Below are 18,408 nucleotides of genomic sequence, written 5' to 3' on the forward strand. Positions count from 1 at the left end.
ATAGATACAGATAGGCATCAGCAATAAGGACAGCAAATTTTATACCAATATAGTTCCACTACTAACTAAAGGCAATAGAGAAAGGGCCTTAGCCATATGAGGAAATCTCATGCTGGGACTTGGCAAATTGTATATTTAAAAAGTGTATATAGGAAGTAGCTGGACAATGTCAAAACTTTAGTGCATCTGGCCTCATTTGTGGAATCAAAATACAAAAGATAGTAAGAATTTCAGAGAGATGTACTGTTAACAGTTTTCTGCAGTTTCTATTATATTTAATAATAGCTTAGAATTTAACGTTGCTTTGTTCTATGATCTCTGCAAAGTTGAGAATTAAACATTAAACATTACAAGGTTACATAAAGAGCCTTCTTGAAAGGTCATCTCTGATTCAAACCATTTGAAGGCACGTTTCACACATTATTTTCCTCCACTGAGCTGGAAATAGGCTCAGGATCCTCTTGCATATCCCAGCAGAACCTAAAGGGCAGCTTTTCCATCCTCTCCTTAAAGACATGGTCAAATCTTTCACTCTGGGCAACAGTCATGTGGTCCTTCCAGTCCCCAACAATGCCTGGATAGCAGTGGTTAAAAAAATGTCAACAGTATTTCTGTTCAATTAAGCTAGAGGCTATTTGTGTCATCCTATCACCAAAATGAATGGGTGTCCGTGTAGGAATGCAAGTATGTTTGTGTGTATCTGTATGTACAGACACACACACACACAAAATCTCTCTCTCTCTCTCTATCTATCTCAGGGGTGGGTTCTAAATTTTTTTACTACCGGTTCTGTGGGCGTGGCTTATTTTGTGGGCATGGCTTGTGGGGGTAATGTGACTGGGTGGGCATGGCCATCCCCTCGGTTCATCCGGCTTCATTAAAGCAGCGCCGGAGACGCCAGCCCGGCTTTTATCTGGTGCCCCAAGTTTGCACACTGAAAGGAGGCTCACTCAGCCCCTGGTGGGCGTCAAATGAAAACCTCAGCTCCCCTCCCAAGCTCCGCAGCTGCAAAGACTGAGGTGCTTGTCTGGGGCTGGCGGTGGCGCCTGCGGAAGCCGAGGGGTGTCAAGGCGTTGAGGCAAACCCCCACATCTATGCCCCCCAAGGCACTCTTTCTGTCAGCTGCCCTTCTCCCGCCCTTAACAACCCCTTGAAGAGAAGCTCGGTGCATCTTCCTCAGTTTTGACGGAGGGAGCAGGATTGGAAGTCCCTGCGCCTTGCGAGAGCGGAGCAGTCCCTGGTTTTAGGAAGAAGAAAGGCGCTAAGTAAGATCAGGGATAGGCACATCCTCGGCTCCTCTGTGGACACTTTGGTCAGCCGTGACACTGTGGTCAGCCAATCAGGCTTCCTTCCTTCCATCCCTCACCCAGGGATCCATCGGGCCCCGTGCCTCCTACGCCGGCTAAGTGAAGCTAAAGATAGCTCCAAGCATTTGGAGGGAGGGAGGGAGAGAAGGAAGCCCTGGCCTGCTGCTCCTGCCACCGCCACCCCCTTGCCCCCAGCAAGAGTGGTTCTCATGCTGCCGCTTCTCCGGCAGTACCAGGACCAATTGCGGGGCAGAGAGGGCAGGGCAGGCTGTGGTGGCAGGCAGTTCTCATCAGGAAACAGACAGCCAGGAGAAGGAGAAACTGCCAGCGGGGAGGTGAGCTGCCCCAGGAGGACCGGAGAAGAGCACAGCTTCTCACTCATGGAGATCTACTGGTGGGGAAATGGGTGCAGTAAGAGGTGTGCTGGCCAGGAAGCAGTTATGCTCCCTGGCCGGAGAGGGTTGCACAAACCTTTGCTGGAGTGAACGTGCAACCTCTCCTGCCAGGGAGCATGACCGCTTCCTGGCTTGTGCATTTCTTACCGCTTTCCACGACCACTTCCCTGCTGGTGGATCTCCATTAGTGAGGAGCTGCGCTCTCCTCCAGTCCTCCTGGGGCAGCTCGCCTCCCCGCTGGCAGCTTGTCCTTCTCCAGGAGCAGCCTGTCTGTTACCCAGCGAGCATGGCCTACCACCACAGCCTTTCCCTGCCCTCTCTGCCCCGGCAGTTGCTCCTGGTGCTCCTCTTGCTGGGGGCAAGGGGATGGCAGATGCAGGAGCAGCAGGCCAGGGCTTCCCTCCCTCCCTCTCTCCCTCCAGAGGCCTGGGGCTATGCCAGAAGTCTGCTCGGGTGGGGAGAGAAGGAAGCCGCGGATGGCCCATCCTTGCCACACCACCCCCTCGCCCTTGGCGGCAGCGGTTCTCACAAAGTGACTTTTAGTTGAAGGTGGCAATCCTGGCATATTCATAAGCATACCCCTAGAATATACATTTCTATGGATTTACCTTTACGAAGAAAGACCCCTTTGCTAGAATCTGCTAAGGTAGGATTCACAGATGCATAGTTTGTTCTAGAATCCGCTTTCATGCTATCAAATGTAGCTTTATCCACCACATCATCCACCTCCTTTTCAGTTAGTTCTCTTCCTAGGAAGTGGCATATTTTCAGTACAGAACTTCTCAGATCCTGCAATTTGATACAGCTTTATATTAGTTCATCCATAACAATGGAGAAAAGAAGGAAAATGTTGCTGATAAATCATTTGTAGTTTTATTTTTTTTAAAATGAACCGTATTCATTAAACACAGAAATCCATCCTTAAAACTGCTGCTAAGGGTTTCCAAGAGACAAGTTGTTGAAAAACCTTTTTGGATCTTAATATTTTGATGATTCAGACTCTTACATCCTTAGCAAGCTTGGCTGCAACAGAAGCTGTTCAGTTCTCCAGCCAAGCTAAATAAATGCTTTGGTCTCTCTTGAAAATGCACTTGAGTTGAGTCAACCTTCTTTGAAGCAAAAGAGGAGAACATTATTTATTTTATTTTACTTTATTTTATTGATTAAATTCATATCCTGCCCGTGTCACCAAGTGCTCAGAAAAATGCCTTTTATTAATCTTTTTGATACCGAGATGACCACATTCTAGTTTCATCGATTCTTCTCCTTCCTGTTGAAGAGGGGGCTCTTATGCTTCTTCAGAGACCTCACTAGTCCTCCAGGAGTTCACCAAAATAACCAAGGGTGGTTCAGTGGTCACCTCTACTACTCCTTGTTGGAGTATTCCTCCCTTTCTAAAGCTTCCTATGTTTGATGGTTGTTCATATTGCATTACACATTTACACATCTTACCTTTTTCATTTCTTCATAAGAAAGGAAGAGAATATTGAAATCACCCTTATGAGTGTACCAGCCTTCTACATGGTCAAGCCATAAACTACTGGGCACTGATAGGAGAGAAATGAATTTGGCATAAATATGAGTGCAATCTTCAAAGTCATTTGGTTTAATTGTTTAGCTGGGCACTGCAATGTTCCTGCTAACAATCCGTCTCAGGGATACATTCTGAATGCTTGAATTTTTTCCATTTATTCTTATGACCTGATGGCCCCACGGATTAAAGCTCAATTGATGGGCCACCTTAATAACGCTGAATGCAGAGAGGAGAGAGAAGGAATGGGAGCCATAACTAATGTGATTACATACTCTCACTTGTTAAGGGGAAAGTTTTGTCAAGATGCTGCTTTATTGTTTTGTTTCTTTTGCTTTTCTTTATTTGGATCTTTGGGCAATCTGAATTAATGTTTTATACATTTGCAAATATCAGACTTACTCCCATTAGCTCTCTTCTGTGTCCAACCCTTAAATGCTCCCCATGTGATTTATGTGTTAATTTTTTTAGTTTTCTTATATTTTTTTTAAAAAAAATAAGGATAACTCTCTATTTTTTCATTGCATTGCAGAGACTGCATTGCAGTCTCCTGACTAATATAACAATGATAATAATAACAATAACAATGGCAACAATAATAATACTAACCCCTGATTTTAAATCCAATGATTTATTTCCCTCAATTATTCCATATATTAAATGGCTCCTCGTATTTCTTCTCTCTCTTCCTTAATAAGCTGCCTTCTCTTGCCATTCCAATCCACTTTTGCATCATGAGTTATTTAAGGAATCCTGCATTCTTCTCCACTCATCCATCCCATTATAAACGGTTTGCATATAGTTTATGGAAATAATTGACTGAGGATTGAAAATAACTATTCTTATCTTATTTTAAGGAGGGGAGGTGGTTTGTTTGCCGCTTGCAGGAAGTGGATTGAATTCATATCTCTTGTCCAAAAGAAAAACTAACTTGATTGTGATTAGGTTCTTACTTTTGCCAGCCAAAAATGTCTCCAAGTAAGCATCAAACTCTTCTGTTGTTTCCATCATGGTTAGAATTTTGTAAAAATGATAGCTAGAAACAAAGACATCCTTTGGATTTCTAAACACATAAATAATCTGTAGGAAGAAGAAAGTATCTAGTCAAAAATGATCCTCAGAGACTCCAGTTAGAGTGAATACAGCAGGAAAAAAGTGGGATTGGTTGAAAAACCTTGAGGCTTGGTGGACCTTAGGGGACTTTCTGGAGGACAGAACTCCATTTGTACTTTATTTCACAATAGGTTAACTTCCCATGGATAAAAATATATCTACAATCTCTCTCTCTCCCCCTCCCTCCCTCTCTACCTCTCTCTCTCTCTCCCTCCCTCCCTCCTTCATCTATATCTATCTATCTATCTATCTATCTATCTATCTATCTATCTATCTATCTATCATCTATCTATCTATCTATCTATCTATCTATCTATCTATCATCTATCTATCTATCTATCTATCTATCTATCTATCACAGTTGTCTAGCTGTACATCTTACATGGTGACTTTGGGTGACTTTTAATTATTTATTAATTAAATAAAATACATAAAAACCCTGTGGTGAAATTCAATTTTTTTTACTACTGGTTCTATGGGCATGGCTTGGTGGGCAAGGCATGGGAAGGATACTGCGAAATCCCCATTCCCTCCCCATCCCTTGGGGAGGGTTATTGCAAAATCTCCATTCCCACCCCACTCTGGGGCCAGCCAGAGGTGGTTTTTGCCAGTTCTCCGAACTACTCAAAATTTCCGCTACCAGTTTTCCAGAATCTGTCAGAATTTGCTGAATTTCACCCCGATAAAAACTATTAAGAATTTAAATTTAAATTTAAATTTAAAAAGAAGACAAAAAACAAAGAAACCCAGAATGGCAGCAAAGCATACAGAGAGTACATCAATTAACTCTCATACAATCACCTTAGAAGCTACACTTTATCATAGAACCTCGAAGCTCATTAGCAAAATCATTTGGAAGACCTTCCAGAAGGCCAGCAAGGTTGGAACCAGCCTCACTTTAGAGGGAATAGGGCAGGGGCTATGGCAAAAAAGGGTCTGCCTAGGTCATGCCTAAAACTCCCCAGCTGAGGGCACTTTTAGATATTTGGATTAAGACCAAGAGAAGTAACTATATAAACAACCCCAATTAGATATCGACAGTAGAAATGCTCACACATCCTAATCTTCTCAAAACGGGAGGGGCTATTACATATAAAGAATTAATAAACATGAAAGGGGAATTAAAATCAAGGAAGAAGTTAAGGGAAGAAGGAATAGAATTAGAATGGTGGATATACCTACAAATACAATCCAAATTTACAAAGGATAAAAAAGAGCGGGATATAAAATTAGAATCAAAGCTATTACAGTCCTCCATCCAGGAGGGCATGAGAGACTGAGAGTAGCAATTGTAAAAAGGATTTTATGGCTAAAGGTAGGATTCCTCAACTTGGCATCCTCCAGATATGTTAAGATAGAAACTGACTATGCCGCACAAAAAGTTCCAATCCATCTGGAAGTGTCATTTTGGAAAAAGTAACATGAAGGATTAAATATCTCTGTATGGATCTTCAGTTCGGTTCTATTTCGGCCAAACGTGAGATTTTGGAGTCCCTGTTTTATTTGAGTTATTTTTACTCAGCCTGCAAATCACCAAACACAATGGAATAATGTAACATCTCTTCATTTGCATTTATTTCTCAATAGAACATTCAGATGCAGAGGTAAAAAAAAAAAGAAGAAGACAGACAGCTCCCCATTCCACCCCACAAGTTACCAAAATATGTCCTACCTTTGCTCTTTTATTTTGTAATCCTTTGGGTGCCAAATAGTGGGGCAGATGGGAACAAATGACACGAGGTGATGGGCGACTAGGTAAATCTACATAGTAAACATTATACTCTAGCCATGGTGCCCTGTCAATCAGCGTAATATTTTCAGTTCCATCTCGATGACCTTCATAAAGAATCAAGCTCACAATGTTCTGAGTCCACACTGTGCCTGTAAACAAGAAATAATTAAATTAATTCCTGAGTCCCAGCTGATCGGGAGGAAATGGGGACTTTGCAGTAACCTTTCCCTGGATTGGAAAGGGAATGGAGGTTTTACAGTATCCTTCCCCTGCCACGCCCACCAAGCCACACCCACCAAGCTGTGCCATGTCCACCACACCCATAGAACCAGTAGTAAAAAATTTTGAACCACTGTATACAAGGGATGATAAATAAAGATGAAGATGCCCAGAAAAGGGAGGAGCTAGCAGAGGAAGAGATTGAACCAAAGAACCAGTGAACAAAAGAAGAAGACAAGGAGGAGATAATAATAAAAATAACAGTGATTGGTGAATTAAATCAGGGGGGAAATATTTTAAGAGAGTTGAAAAGTGAATTGGAGAAAGGGAGATAGGGGCCTGGGCAGATATTTTGGAAGCTAGGCAATGGAAGAGGGTAAAGATTGGAGAAATACTTAGACTGAATAGCCAAGAAGTAGATGCAAACAGTGATCAAGATCCAAGAGAGGAATATGGGAGGCAAGTCAAAAAAAGCATAGCAACCAAAGTATTGAAGCGGACAATAGACGATGGATAGAAAGGAAAGAATTTCTCTTTTTTGTTGTTGTTCTGATTTGCTTTTCTTCTTTCTCTCCCTTCTTTTTTAGAATGGTGGCATGATTAGAAGGTATGTAGGATAGAAAGAAAACATCATTTAATAAAAGGGTGATAAGTTAGAATAGAGATAGAAATAAGAGAAAGGGGAAAGATTAGTGTATACATTTTTACATAATAAAATATTAATAATATAATATATAAATAAATATAATATAAAATAAAATAAATATTAATATTAATATTAATGAAATATGTATTATTATTAGAAATATATAAGTTGGTTGAATGTAAAAACTATGATCAATTTTAGCAGTTCTATTTGTATTAGAATGCATGACACCCAGGTGCCACACTGTTCATGCATTGATATATATATGTAAAATAAAATATAAAGCTCAAAAGAAAACAAAAAAAAAAAAAGATCCAAAAAGATCTTGACAGATTTAAATACCGGGCCTTATCTAACAAAATGAAATTCAACAGAGGTAAAAGTAAGATATTTCACTTAGGCAAGAAAAACCAACTGCATAAGTACAGACTAGGTGAAACGTGGCTTAATCCCAGTAACAATGAAAGGGATCTTGGAGTCATATTGGACAATAATTTAAATATGAGTCAACAATGTGTGGCAACAGCAAAATACCAATGCGATCCTAGGCTGCATTAACAGAAGGATAGAATCAAGATCAAGTGAAGTTGTAGTACCGCTTTATAAAGCCTTAATAAAACCACACTTGGAATACTGTATCCAGTTCTGGTCACCACAATATAAAAAAGATTGAGAGTTGAGTTGAGACTCTGGAAAGAGTGTAGAGAAGAACGACAAACATGATTAGGGGGCTGTAAGCTAAAGCATAAAACATTTACCTGATTTAGGATATGTGATTATAAATGTATCATCATCTCGGATTTCAAAACTTTCCAGTGAATCTATTTTTTCAGGTGAGGACACCACTGGTACAAAATAACATCCTTTGTGCAGATATAGGTCCTTCCCTGATGGCTCCATTGCCTCACCTGTTGATATAATAGAGAAATTGAAAATAGTTCCTGTATTAATAGTCAATTAATTCAATCAAAATCCTGATTCTTGGCAACACGAAGAAAAACACATTCAATTATTTTATCTAATTATTTAGTTAATTAGTGTCATGAGCTCGAAAGTTTCCATTGCAAAGAGTAAATTTGCTACTCTTCTTGCCATCTAAAAGTTCTATGGAGAAGAGAAATTTTGAATCACAGTACTAAGAACATACTAGTTGCAATTCTTTTCTTACCTTACTTTGAGTACAATGTACTCTTATATAATGTCTGGCAGTCAGTCACATCATGCCTAAAGGCGAACTTTATTTACATTACTTTTTCAATGTTTTTCTATTCCTGTTCCTCAAATATTTACTGTGTGCCAGCACGAGAGTACTGGCACACAGTGCTTTCATGCATACATGGTGTTCGTGCATGTGCATTGCACGCGTGAAAACCACACACATGCGCAGATGGTGAGATTGTGCATGTAGCACATGGAGGAGCTGCACAAAGGGGGGAGCCACATGTTAGCGCAGATAACACATGCACATGCAAAGCGCATGAAGCACCTGTTTGGTACTCGGTGAGTAAAAGGTTCGCCACTACTGGTCTACATCTAAGAGGCCCATCTGGGGATGACCATGGGATATATGAAAATTTCCTGGGGTTGGATGTGAGCTCCATTTAGTGGTTGGATAGCTCTTCCTGCAAGCTCTCACAAGAGGGGCTGTTGTCATTTCCCTAGTTCTGCAACTTTCCCTGGAGCTGTGGCTGGGTTGTCTTTCTCCTTTTTTCGGTGCTTTGGAAGGGCATTCCTTGACCATGTGCCCAGATTCTCCACAGTAAAAGCAGATCGCCAAATTTCTGGATCTTTACCTATCTTCTGTGGTTGGGAATTACATAGGCTCTTCTCTTCCCTGATCGATGCAAGGGGGCCAAGAATTAGGGATGGAAGCAAAGTAACTGGCAGCTAGGGATGATTGGATTGATTGCAATCCAAATATTTAGACCATGCCTGAATTGTGCTATTCGTGATGGCTGATTCCAACCTAAGTCTTCTGCAATCAATCTGAATTCTTCAATCTAGATCTTTACTCTCCGACTGCCTTGTTGAAGTACTTGAATTCTTTGTGTGGTTGTGTTGTCTTGTGTATGATCTCTGAAGTGTTCTCTGAAGTTTGCAATAAAAACGTTGATAGTGATATGTGCTTGGTTGTTACATTCAGTCATAGGAAGTGCCCATCCAGCTGCTGAAGTTCTGAAGACCGGAGCAGAAAGGACACTTATGATCAGTCTATGGGAAACTTTGCTGGGTGAAGGGTGAAGGGTGAAGGGCTCAAGCCTCCTCTCAAAAAGTCTTTCTGCATATTCTCACCCTGGCTGTACCTCCTGCTTTGAGAGAGTAACTTGGTGGTAAGAGCCCATTCTATCTTCCAAGAGGCTCCTTGATTCCCTCCTTCCCCTAACAAATGTATGGAGAGAAAAGGCTCTTTCATCCCTGCTATTTTCCTAGATGAAAAAGTCAAAAAGGAAAAAGTGAAATAAACTTCACTTGGAAGCACGTGGCACATTCACAACTTCTGGAGGCAAGCTGTTCCACTGATTAATTGTTCTCACTTCAGGAAATTTATCCTTAGTTCTATGGTGCTTCTCTCCTTGATTACTTTCCACCCATTGTTTCTTGTCCTGCCTTCGGGTGCTTTGGAGAATATCTTGACCCCCTCTTTTTTTGTAGAAGATATTGAAACACTGCTATCATGGCATCACTCTTTGAAATTATGAGTATATGTAAAATATTGCAGCAGGTTCTGCCTATGTGGAAATAAACAAGGAAACGTTTGAAACATAAGCTTTTACACGTTTATTAACAAAATATTAGAGTAAAGGAGAAGCGGAATGTACTGCACTTATAATTCAATGTTATTGTTAACAAAGTCACAGAGTAACTTTAGAATGCAAAATAAAAAACAAAAAAATTGTAGTGTAGAGGTATCAGGCATTCTGATATCTCATCCTAATTTAGAGCTGCTATTTGTGCTGCTCAATCACATCAAATTTTTGCTGTAATAATAGTCCTCTAATAATGGTCCTTTGTGTGTGTGTGTGTGTGTGTGTGTGTGTGTGTGTGTGTGTGTTCTTGTAGTGTTTTTATTTGAAGGAATCTTTTGTCCATTGTGCACACAGGAAGATAAGCAACTGAAGAATGAAGCAGCAGCCTCTAAAATCCCATAGCAAGACAGTAATATCAACTGTACATGCCTTCAATTCAATTCTAGCTTTCAATTATCTGAGTTTTGGGTTGCATTAAAAGCAAACTGGTACCATTGTACCGTTCACACCAAATCAAATACAGGTAGTCCTCAACTTACGGTCACAATTGGGCCCAAAATTTATGTTGCTAAGTGAGGAATTTGTTAAGTGAATCGCTGCTGTTGTTAAAATAGTGACATGGTTGTTAAGTGAATCTGATTTCCCCATTGACTTTGCTTGCCAGAAGGTTGCAAAAGGAGATCACATGACCCCGGGACACTGCAACTGTCATAAATGTGAGTCAGTGGTCAAGCATCCAAGTGTAAATCATGTGACCAGGGAGATGCTGCAATGGTCTTAAGTATGAAAAATGGTCATAAGTCACTTTTTTTCAGTGCCATTGTAACTTTGAATGGTCACTAAGCGAACTGTTGTAAGTCGAAGACCACCTGTATTGCGTTAAAAGTAAAGATAAAGGTTCCCCTCACACATATGTGCTAGTCGTTCCTGACTCTAGGGGGCGGTGTTCATCTCCGTTTCAAAGCCGAAGAGCCAGCGCTGTCCGAAGACGTCTCTGTGGTCATGTGGCCTGCATGACTAAATGCCAAAGGCACACGAAACGCTGTTACCTTCCCACCAAAGGTGGTCCCTATTTTTCTACTTGCATTTTTTATGTGCTTTCAAACTGCTAGGTTGGCAAAAGCTGGGACGAGTAACAGGAGCTCACCCTGTTCCGTGGCACTGGGGATTGCTGAACTGCTGACATTTTGATTGATTTAGCGTCTTAGTGTTCTGCCCCAGATCCGGTTTCCCAAGGATTGTGACCCACAACAATGGTCCTTATCAAAGTTATAACATACCAAGAATAAAAGTCCGGCAAAGTTTGGCAACCAGCCCAGAAAACAAGATATCATAAGACACTCACTCTCCAAAATGCTCTGTAATAATTACACATTGTTTCCAGCAAGAAATTACTAACTGCGTGGGACTTAAATAGGCTAAGGGAGTGGCCAATTATCCTCAAACCTTACTCTCGAGGAGACCTCCTCCTCCTGAGTAGCCACTCCTGTCTTTTGGCAGCCCTGCACGCTCGAGCATTGAGGAGAGGCTCCTCCACTTCGCTCTCTCCACTTGAAGGAGCCTCTGGAGGTTCTGAAGGCCCTGGCTGAGTCTCTGCCTCTGGCACTACATCCTCTTCAGCCTCCTCGCTGTCCGACGTGAGCGCCGGCTGCGCCGGCTGCTGGCACGACTCCACACCAGCCTCCTCGTCATCGGGATCAGCCACGATCCATGGAGGCTGCTTAGCCACTGAGCCACCGTGTCCCTTTGTATTGTGTTACATGAACTTATATTAATCATAACATAGCTGTACTTTAAAGTCATGTTGCTCTCAAAATAAGTTGGATTACTCTCATCTCATACTATCTCATACTATCTCTATGAGGTAGGGTAGGATATATTCCAATGCCTAGTAGTAGGGTATAAAATACAGGCAGGAACAGCAAATACTGAACAGCACAACCAAGTAGCTGGCACTGTGTACAGAAACCTCTGCCTAGATTATGTCTTAGAAGTGATGGCTAATCTTTAGGTCATCACGTGCTGATGCAATGCATGCACAACGCCCCCCACATGGCCCACTCCCCATGCATGCGTGTGCAACATATCATACTTCTCCACCCTCCCATGCATGCGTGCAACCTCCTGCACCCCATTTTGAGCCTAGTAGCCCATCCTGCAGTCTCCTGGGACCAAAAACGGGCCACGGGGGGCGCCTTCCATCCTCCCCGCTCTCTGCCCTGTGTATGGGTGCACAAGCCCGCACCCCCTCGGTACATGCGCATGCATCCTGTCCACACGCATGCATGGCAGAGACCCGAAAATCAGCTGGCCAGTGGGAGGTGCGCGCATAGGCAGAGTGGAGCAGAGCTGGGGCGAGGGCTCATTTGCCCGCAGAGAGGGTTCACGTGCCCAGAGAGAGGGCTGTGCATGCCACCTGTGGCACCTGTGCCATAGGTTCACCATCACGGGACTAGACTGACCTATGTATGGAATTATGGGGTCCTACAAAAGCTACCTCATCTGAACAATTTCAGCTCCCCTTTTTAAGAAGCATATTGGGAACTGACAAGAACATGTCAACAACCCCTGTGGTCAAACAGAACCAGGTATCTACTTCGTACAGAGCCAATCAATAATTAAGCATAATTATGTCAAATGCCATATCTTGAGAAGCTCTGAATAGGTGATGCCCCAGCCATCAAAGGTATTGCTTGTGTTCTGTTTGATTATTAATTCTGTGCAGCTCTTAGGCTTTGACATTAAGATCTCTGTTTGAAAGAACTGCACCTGGAGTCCCGAATGTCAGGCTGCCCTACTTCCTCCTGGGCTTTAAGGTACACAGCGTAAAGAGAAGGGCTAAGTTTATAGAGCAGGACCTTCAGCTAAGAACATGTTATATCAAACAGAACCAGGCAACAGGTAATGTAATTATTGGAATCAGTTCTTTTTATTTACCATTTATGTATTTTATTATTGTATTTTCTTTTACACATCTTATTTTGTAATTAAATCACACACTTTTACCTTTATTTTATTTTTTATTTGATACTGCTGTTGAGACTACTCAATTAATCAATTACATTAAGATTACCTTAATTAATTACATTAACAAACACATTAAGATCGAAATACCCAGAATCAAGAATGGAAAAGGGTTAACTTTAGAGTGAAGTTGATGGGGGAGCTAGAAGTAACCTCTTATCTGCGGAAAGAAACATCAAGTCTAATGTTTTGCATTAGACTTAATTCTTGTAAAGTTTCAGCAACCAAAGTGGACCTCCATCTTTATAATCAGAGATCCCAGAAAGATCTTCATGACCCCAGGACACAGCAACTGTCATAAATGTGAGTCAGTGGTCAAGTATCCAAATAGAAATCATGTGACCATGGGGATGCTGCAATGGTCGTAAGTATGAAAAATGATCATAACTCACTTTTTTTCAGTGCCGTTGTAACTTTCATTGGTCACTAAGCGAACAGTTGTTTAGTCAAGACCACCTGTATTGCATTAAAAGTAAAGCACACATATGTGCTAGTCGTTCCCAACTCTAGGGGGCAGTGCTCAGCTCCATTTCAAAGCTGAAGAGCCAGCGCTGTCTGAAGACGTCTCCATGGTCATGTGGCTGGCATGACTAAATGCCAAAGGCACACGGAATGCTGTTACCTTCCCACCAAAGGTGGTCCCTATTTTTCTACTTGCATTTTTTATGTGCTTTTGAACTGCTAGGTTGGCAGAAGCTGGGACAAGTAATGGGAGCTCACCCCATTACGCGGAACTACGGATTCAAACTGCTGAACTGTCGTCCTTTTGATTGACAAGCTCAGCGTCTTAGCCACAGAGCCACCATGTCCCTTTGTATTGCGTTACATGAACTTATATTAATCATGACCTAGCTGTTCTTTAAAGTCATGTTGCTCTCAAGATAAGTTGGATTACTATCACATCCCATACTATCTCATACTATCTCTATGAGGTAGGGTAGGATATATTCCAAAGCCTAGTAGCAGGGTATAAGATACAGGCAGGAACAGCAAATACTGAATGGCACAACCAAATAGCTGGCACTGTGTATGGAAAATTCTGCATAGAATATGGGCTAGACTGACCTACATATGGAATTATGGGGTTTTACAAAAGCTACGTCATCTGAATAATTTCAGGCCCCCTTTTTAAGAAGCATATTGGGAACTGACAAGAACATGCGAACTCCTGTGGTCGAACAGAAACAGGTATCTACTTCGTACAGAGCCAATCAATAATTAAGCATAATTATGTCATCTGCCATATCATGAGAGGCTCTGTATAGGTCCGTGATGATGGCACATGTAGCCATATCGGTGGGCACGTGAGCTCAGCTGGCCAGCTGATTTTCGGGCCTTCTGGGCCCACCACAAGTAGGGAAACAGGCTGCTTCCTGCCTCCGGAGGGCCTCGGGTGGGGGGGGGGAGGCCCATTTTTCTCTCTCCCCAGCCCCAGAGCCTTTCTAGGAGTCTGGGGAAGGTGAAAAAGGCCTTCCCCACCACCCCCAGAGGCCCTCCGGAGGCTACAAATGGCCTGTTTGCCAACTTCCGGTGGGACCGGAAGGCCCGTTGTTTACTCTCTCCAGGCTCCAGAGCCTTTCTAGAAGTTTGGGGAGGGTGAAAACACCCTTCCCGACCGACCCCGAAGCCAAAAACGGCCTGTTGGTCAACTTCCAGTCCCATCAGAAGTTGGCAAACAGGCCATTTGTAGCCTCCGGAGGGCCTCTGGGGGTGGTGGGGAAGGTACACATTTTGTGGCATCAGCACCAGAGAAGAAAAATGGCCTAGTTATATATGTTAAAAGAGGCCTATCGGCCAATTTAGTTGAGGCTGATGCTCAAGGTAGATATATCGCAATTGAATTAACAACACAGAACGGGAAGCTGCTTGTAATTGGAATATATGCACCTAACGAACAGCAAGATAAATTTTTTAAATTTTTACATACTAAAATACTACAATGGGATTACAGATCTTTACTTTTAATGGGTGATTGGAATGGGGTAATAAATACCCAGAAAGATAAAAAAACTGTTTATCCAAGATATCTATGCGTGCTAAGTTGCCTAAATCTTTCTTTGATATTTTGGAGGATATGGAGCTGAGAGACATTTGGCGAGAAAGGAATGTATTGGAAAGTGATTTTACTTTTTTTTCAGATAGGCATCAATCTTTTTCTAGGATTGATTTTATATTAACCACAAATGATCTTTTTTCTAGGGTGAAGAAGACGAAGATATGTCCAAGAACGTTAACTGATCATAGCCCGGTTTGGGTGGAACTAGAACAGGAAAGAGGGGAAAGGAGGTCTTGGAGGTTAAATGAGAATTTATTTAGATATGAAGATAACTTGAATGAACTTAAAAAACAAATGAAAGAATTTTTTGTTAACAATATGAATAAAGGTACCTTGATGGAAATGGTATGGGATGCAAGTAAGGCATATATGAGGGGAACACTAATTTTTCTGAACAATAAATATAGATTAAAACAACAAAACAGACGGAAAGAGATAGAGGAGGAAATTAAAAAGAAAGAACAATTGCTTATAACTAATCCGGGAGATAAAAAGGCAAAAGATATGATAAACATTTTAAGAGAGCAATTTAATATGTTAATGGCTGGGCAAGTAGCAACCAGCATACAATATGCCAGACATAATACATTCTGTAATGCCAATAAACCTGGGAGATGGCTGGCTTACACGATGAGAAAAAAGCAAAAATCACGTACTATAGACAAGATAGAATTTAGAGGTAAGGAAATTTACCAACAGAATTTAATAAAAAAGGCTTTTTTGGATTTCTATACAAAGTTATATGCTAAAGATTTAACTCAAGATGTTGATATTGATAGATATTTAAAGATAGATATTCCTGAACTAATGCTGGAACGGAGAGAAAGATTGAACCAACCAATAACTTCCGAGGAAATTGTTGGGGTAATTAAACAATTAAAAATAGGTAAGGCTCCGGGAACAGATGGACTAACAGCTGTTTATTACAAACATTTACAATCTGAAATGCTAGAACCACTTAAAATTTTATTTAATAAAATACAGGTAGGAGGAGGAGTACCACCTTCTTGGAAAACAGCTTTTGTCTCACTAATTCCAAAGGAGGATCAAAACTCCATCAAACCTGAGAATTTTAGGCCAATTTCACTTTTGAATACCGACTATAAGATTTTTGCTAAGATATTAGCTAATAGATTAATGCCAGTTATGCAACAAATAATTCATAATGATCAATCAGGGTTTATAAAAGGGAGACAAATGAAATATAATGTTAGACAAATTGTAAACCTACTGGAATATTTGGAAAAAAATAACCAAGTCCCTGCAGCGTTTATGTTTTTGGATGCAGAGAAGGCATTTGATCGCTTGAACTGGCAATTTTTGTTTAAAATAATAGAGAAAATGCATTTTGGGGAGTATTTTACACAATCAATTAGAGCGATATACAAGCAGCAAACAGCACAAATAATAGTTAATGGAGGTTTAACAGAGGTTTTTAGAATTGAGAAAGGAACAAGGCAGGGGTGTCCTCTGTCCCCATTGTTATTTATCCTGACTTTGGAAGTGCTATTGAATAAGATACGTGACTCAGAAAAATTGAAGGGTATTGTAATTAGACATCAAGATTATAGATTAAGAGCATTTGTAGATGACTTGGTTGTTACCTTATCTCAACCCATAGAGTCAGCTCCATATATATTGGATATAATTGATCAATATGGGAAAGTATCAGGATTTAAAGTCAATTCACATAAGACAAAGATGATAACTAAAAATATGTCTGTACTTGAAAAAGATGAACTAGGAAGAATAACAGGGTTTGAAATAGCTAAAAAGGTTAAATATCTAGGAGTGTATATAGCAGCTTCAAATACAAAATTATACAAAAATAACTATGAGGATCTCTGGCAGAAGGTACAGAAGGATATGGAGAATTGGAAAAAATTACAGTTGTCTTTATTGGGAAGAATTGCAGCAATTAAAATGAATGTGTTACCTAGATTCTTATTCTTGTTCCAAATGATACCTATGCTTAAGAAAGATGAAAACTTGAGAGAATGGCAGAAAGGTGTTAATACCTTTATTTGGGCTGGGAAAAAACCCAGAATAAAGATGAAAATTATACAAGACACACGTGAAAGGGAGGGTCTTAAAATGCCTAATTTAAGATTATATTACAAAGCAGCGGTCTTATCACAAATTAGTGATTGGTTTAACTTAACTGAGGGGAGAATTTTGAATCTGGAAGGTTATGATTTACTATATGGATGGCATGCCTATTTATTATATGACAAAAAAGTGGATAAAGTATTTAAGGCCCATATACTTAGAAATGCTTTGTTGAGGGTTTGGAAAAAATATCAATATAAGTTAAATTATAAGATACCTGTATGGGCAAATCCTAGACATGCAATAGAAAATATAAGTATAGAACAAAAACAGGAGGTGATTACTTATAAAGAGCTTCTTATTATGGAAAGGGGGTTATTGTATTTGAAATCTTTAGATACATTGAGAGAAGAAGGTATAATTTATACATGGTTTCAGTATGGTCAGCTTCAAGCTAGATGGAAGGAAGATCAAAAAACTGGCTTTGTGCAAAATGAGGAAAATTTGGTAAAACAAATTAGAGATCAAAAACAAATGCATATCAAAAGGTTCTATAATGCCTTATTGGAAATAGACTCTGAGACGGAACTGGTTAAAGATTGCATGATTAAATGGGCGCAAAATTTACAAGAGCCAGTGATGATGGAGACTTGGGAAAAAATTTGGACTAGAAATGTGAAATTTACACAAGCACAAATTTAAGAGAAAACTTTTATAAAATGTTTTATAGATGGCACTTAGATCCCAAAAAATTATCATGTATGTATCCTAATGTGCAAGCTAAATGTTGGAGATATGACTGTGATGATGCAACTTATTATCATATATGGTGGACTTGTAAAAAAATCAAAGCATTTTGGATAAAGATTTGGTGGGTGATGCAGAATATTTTTAAAAAAAGATTGAAATTTACTCCGCATTTGTTTCTACTGGGTATAACTACGGACTATACAGTTGTAGAGACTAAACTGATTTTGAACTTGATAACAGCAGCAAGATTGTTGATAGCACAACATTGGAAGAAGGACTTTTTGCCTACTATTGATGCCTGGATATTGAAAGTAACTAATTTAGCTGAAATGGCTAAAATTTCAGCATATTTGAAGGATCATACACAAGAAAGGTACATACAGGACTGGAGAAGATGGATTGATTATATTCAAAATAAGTATCAGACTAAAAAATATCAAATAGCTTATGAATGATTCTTTAATTGTATAAGCGCTATATGAGTGATATTAGAAGTATTATATCTAAGAAGTAGGATTTTATCTATGGGGGGTTAAGAATTATTTTTTAGAGGGTGTTAGTTTAATGGTTGGTTAAGCAATTTAGCTTACTGTTAAAAGTTAATAGAAATACCTTGTGTTCTGCTCTGGGAAGTCGGGGAGGGGGAGGTGGGGTTGGGTGGGAGGGTTGTGGGAAAACTGTGTTTTTTTTCACTAATAAAACTTTTTCAATAAAAAAAAAAGTTGGCAAACAGGCCATTTTCTGCCTCCGGACGGCCTCCGGTGGGGAGTTGGGACAGCCATTTTCACCCTCCCCAGACTCCTAGAAAGTCTCTGGAGCCTGGGGAGAGAAAAAAATGG

The 18,408-nt window shown here is 40.4% G+C and overlaps 1 protein-coding gene across 1 annotated transcript; it reads right to left on the minus strand.

Annotated features, from left to right (window-relative positions):
* Positions 1-413: 413 nt before the first annotated feature.
* LOC132711058 (amine sulfotransferase-like) lies at positions 414-7,843 on the minus strand. Its single transcript, XM_060689072.2, has 6 exons — positions 7,702-7,843; positions 6,019-6,227; positions 4,187-4,313; positions 3,155-3,249; positions 2,311-2,491; positions 414-574 (listed from the first exon to the last, which is right to left on the minus strand). The coding sequence occupies exons 1-6, from the start codon at positions 7,841-7,843 to the stop codon at positions 414-416; spliced, it is 915 nt and encodes a 304-aa protein (XP_060545055.1).
* Between the last annotated feature and the right edge of the window lie 10,565 nt (positions 7,844-18,408).

This window comes from Pantherophis guttatus, chromosome 1, assembly GCF_059756535.1.
Source record: "Pantherophis guttatus breed Tessera chromosome 1, ASM5975653v1, whole genome shotgun sequence".
Taxonomy (NCBI): domain Eukaryota; kingdom Metazoa; phylum Chordata; class Lepidosauria; order Squamata; family Colubridae; genus Pantherophis; species Pantherophis guttatus.

What these genes read in the sequence shown, in the direction of transcription:
- LOC132711058 (XM_060689072.2), bottom strand. Translation starts at nt 7,843, where the DNA reads ATGGAGCCATCAGGGAAGGACCTATATCTGCACAAAGGATGTTATTTT. An exon ending in AATCACATATCCTAAATCAG is followed by an intron (nt 6,228 to 7,701) that starts GTAAATGTTTTA and finishes TCTTGTTTACAG; the next exon opens with GCACAGTGTGGACTCAGAAC. An exon ending in AGGGGTCTTTCTTCGTAAAG is followed by an intron (nt 575 to 2,310) that starts GTAAATCCATAG and finishes ACTGCTATCCAG; the next exon opens with GCATTGTTGGGGACTGGAAG.